Here is a 4,339-nt window from a genome sequence, read left to right on the forward strand (position 1 = left end):
ATTTAATCGGCACATCTTTATTTTGAATCCTAGCATCAACGTAAATTGTCCCAATAATTGGAACCCTTTGTTTACTTGCAGTCTGGATAAACTTGATATCAGAATGAAATAATTTAGTTCCAGCAAATTGTGGTAATTTCATAATCTCGGCATTTGCTACAGACACATCGGCCCCTGTATCCACGAGAGCAAAACATTGACCACGATTGATTTCTAATTTCACATAATTATCTACATAATCCGGAGTTCCCAATATTGATAGCTTGTTATCGTCATCATTTTCATTCTCTTTTAAACTCAAGTAAGGGTTGTTTTCCTTGTTCAACTTATCGGAAACCTTTCGTACTGACCCTGGGCTCCCCCTTGCAAAGTCGGGTCTTGCTCGTTTAAATACATTGGCCGACCTCTACCCCGTCTCGTACCCCGATCTAGCCGTCTACCCCGGTACGAACCCAGTCCTACATTACGACAAAAACGAGCTATGTGACCCACTTTTCCACATTCCCAACAGGTAGGCTTATTTCGATCTAATATACTTTGAACAGAATAACATTGCAGGGCGGTATGACCTTCCCGAGAACATATTTGACATGTTACCTTATCCAAAGGTGAGATCTGCTGGGTCGACAATTGAGTTGACATCGCCGACACCTTCGTTGTAAGGTCTTGTATTTCCTTCCTTTGTTCATAGAGTTGCTGAGCCAAATTGTCCGTTTTTTCATCGTACTGGTCAGCATGTCGAGTAGTCGCTGCGCTCACCGTGGCGTTGTTGATAGAGTGGGCCTCGGTTGCCAGTCGTGCTGCCGACACGGCGTCCTCCCATGTTTTCGGATTCCGTTGGATCACGAACATCCTCAGGGGTGGCGTTAACCCTCTCACCAGCGCAGCAGTTCTTTCTTTATCCACTTTCTTGAGCCTACTGCATCGGCGTTCGACGTCCAAAATAAATGAATCCAGCGATTCTCCGTGTTCCATCTTCCTGTCCCATAGTTGGTATTCTTGCAGCCATTTTGGATAAATGGAGCTGAAATGACTTTCAAATGATGCGTAGAGTAAATCAGGATCTTGTTTCGTTAAAGGTGATAAGGAGTTTAGCCAGATGTTAGCACTCCCTACGAGCAACATATTCATTGCTTCGGCAATTTGCTCTCGAGGGAGTTGCGACAGCAATGTCCATGACTTAAATTTATTGAGCCATAGATACGGATCTTCACTTTGCTTACCATGAAAGGAGTCAGGGCGCAAATTTGACGCCATTTTAGAATTAACAGCGGCTCTCCTGCTTATGGGCGAATCAGGTGATTTTACGACACCTTTCTCAAGTTCGACGGCGGTTGTTAAATTGTCAAAAGATTTGGCTCTTGATCGCAAATTATAAGACATAACTGCTGAATTTTTGCAACGTATCAGTGCCCCGCACTTCCACCATTTGTGACGGGGTCCGGTACCGTAATAAAGTAATAACAGTAACAAGTATTAAGTAATAATTGGTGACCAGGTTTATTCCTCCTCTCTCTTTCCGTTTTTCCTCTTAACTCCCTTCTCCACTCCCAACTCAATCTCACGCCAAAATCCAACAAAGTAAAGAATGTCCCTCTATAGTAAGGGTCGTACACCGAATTAGACTAACAACAAGGGGACACTCTCCAGGCATGAACAAACACAAAAGGCACCCGAGGTGCAGGAATTCGGCCATGCAAATACACGTTGTCTCCCACGGACATGCGCAGTCGGCCGGAGAGCGCCCCCTGTAACACGGGTGGAAGAACCACAAAACAACAAGCAATCAACAGACTGTGACAATATCATCTATGACGCTAAAATAACACAAACGTTAATAGGCAAATATTTTAAACCTGCTAGAATCATAATTTTAAATCTGCTATATAGCAGATTTTATGTTTTTATTAACGTGTTTCCAATATGCTGCTGAAATTGTCTATGATTGCTGGCTTTTCGTTTGTCTGGTTGCTCAGGCCTTGTTTTTATACAGAATATTGTTATACAATTGTAATACGAATCACGACGGTTAATATCAACTATATACTAGGTATCTGCCGAAAATGCTAGGTCATTATCGATATCGTCGTAGAGGAGCACATTGATAATTTAACAGACGGATTGTTTCAACAATTTTTAAATAACACGGGCTCATGTTCTTTGTATACAATAATGTTATGCAATTATAATAAGAACCACGAAGGGTTAATATTAACGAGGAATTTGCCGGATATAATAATTAATTATCGATGTCGTTTTACATTTAACATACCATGAAGTTGAATGTCGTGTGGGCGAGAATTAAAGTAGTTGCATTACTTCCGCACATTTTTATTATTATTATTCTGTTTTGTTTCTTATGAGAAATGAAGGGTGAGTTTGACAGAGTTTATCCACTTCAGTGAAATTGTAAATTCTCATCGAAACAATATTGAAATACAACGGCAATGGCTACACTTTCTGACTCTCGTTCACATTATGTTGAACCAAGAGGCGTAGACCATCCTGGCTGTTTATTGAACTCCAGTACTCAATGGGACCCTGGGAGTTGGTTCCAACAATTTCTACAATCGGATCACAATTGTCCGAATGATGCATTGTTTTCTGCATGAATAATTAAATAAATGCTTAGAAGAGCCTGTGTTATTTGTCCGGATTTTTTGTTGACAAAACAATACTTTGACTGACATATTATAAGTCACACAGCGTGTACGGTGCATCCTAGATTGCTAATCGTATTAATGTATAGCATGTTGAACGGTCTGAATAACATTGTCAATGCCAGGAATGCATATATTTATATACGATTAATAAAAAAAAAATAAAAAATGGTTCAATAATATCGATGCACTACTCCACGGCAAAGTTGATTCTTTCAGCTAAATTTGTGTATTTTCAAACAGGCATGTACGACATCCAATTTATCAAAATAAAAAATAAAATAATAATCATAATAGGTTGCACGGTTCAAATTCCATGCTTGACCAGCCACGTTTTTTCATGGATTTTTTTTTTTGTCAACGATAACTATTAATATTTGTTCATTTTCTGCAAAGCTGTCCGCGCTTATCAAATCACAATTTTCTTCATAAATGGATAAGATGGTAAAGCTAAAAGTTCTTCACCTACTTTATTTTTGGTCAAATCAAAAGATCTTAGTCGGAAAGAAAATTGATGATGAAGATTAGAATCCCTTCCCAAAGTAATGAGCGATAATGTAGTGTTTTTTTTTTTCGATCTAGCTAGCAGCTTCATACGGCGACAATCGCAAGCAGGAGAAACAGTCAAATACAAAGAAGAAAGGTGCAAATAACCATCTAATTATTGCAGACGACGAAGTCAAATTCTTGCTAGATAAATGGGATATGTATACCTTAAATCAGTGTTTAAATGTAAAGGTGAAATAACGGGATCATGTCGATTTTGTCATTTCTGCGATACAGTCAGTACGCGCGGTATTGAAGTATAACCTAACGTTAGCTCTTACGTTGTTAGGCTAGGTAAGGCCAGATCGTTTCCCTGATGTAGTCAATACGCTGTACTGGCTATGAGATAGTATAGGCTAGTATTTGTATAGTAACTACCTTCACTTCCGTACTAAGTCTAGACCTAAGTAAGTATATACCTACTCTGTGTGTCGTACTCAAAGCAAGACCTTCCCTAATAAACGGCCGTTTCTAGTGACTACTTCTACCTAATGCAAGTAATTGTGGTGTACGGTAACTTATGAGGGCACACCTAATCAAAACCACACATAAAAAATTATAGTGAAATTATACATAGGGCTAGACTTCTTTCCGCTTAGGTCAGTACACTTTAGTCTAAGTGAATATTAGACCCTGTAGGCCTAGCTTGCCTTCGCTTTTAAAAGACTAGGCCTAGGCTCTACTAGTGGTCTACATGTTTGGGAAATTTCTAATAGTGATTGCCGACAGTGAAAGAAGAGTTTGCTTAAAATTGCAAGTGATGCATTTATTGTAGTGGCCTAGATTAACCTCTGAGTGTAAAACTTACCCAGGCTAGGCTATAACCAATTAAACTATATTAGTAAGTTTAGGTTTTATGTATTGATCATGTGAAATTCAATTAGAAAAATGATAATTTTGAACTATTCATTTATTAAAACCAGAAACTTGTGTATGGTTAATCTCAATCGGGACTATGCTTCAATGTTAATTGGTCAGAAATCAGTGCTTGAGGGAGGGGGGTGGGGGAGACTTGTGTGTCAAACTTTAACGAGTTTTGGCTGAAATGTCAGTTAGTTAAGCTAGGCCTTCCCATGCAATGATATAGGGTTAGCCTAGGTCTAGTCACATATAAGATTTATCCACATGTAAAA

The 4,339-nt window shown here is 39.0% G+C and overlaps 1 protein-coding gene across 1 annotated transcript; it reads right to left on the bottom strand.

Moving 5' to 3' along the window:
• Positions 1 to 319: 319 nt before the first annotated feature.
• On the bottom strand, positions 320 to 1,807 carry LOC139983534 (uncharacterized). The gene has a single exon (XM_071997150.1). It carries the CDS (start codon positions 1,381 to 1,383, stop codon positions 322 to 324), a length of 1,062 nt encoding a protein of 353 aa, XP_071853251.1. The 5' UTR covers positions 1,384 to 1,807; the 3' UTR covers positions 320 to 321.
• Between the last annotated feature and the right edge of the window lie 2,532 nt (positions 1,808 to 4,339).

The sequence above is a fragment of the Apostichopus japonicus genome, chromosome 16, assembly GCF_037975245.1.
Source record: "Apostichopus japonicus isolate 1M-3 chromosome 16, ASM3797524v1, whole genome shotgun sequence".
Lineage (NCBI taxonomy): Eukaryota > Metazoa > Echinodermata > Holothuroidea > Aspidochirotida > Stichopodidae > Apostichopus > Apostichopus japonicus.

Bases quoted from the DNA above. Each gene is read 5' to 3' on its own strand.
- LOC139983534 (XM_071997150.1), bottom strand. From the start codon at position 1,383: ATGTCTTATAATTTGCGATCAAGAGCCAAATCTTTTGACAATTTAACA.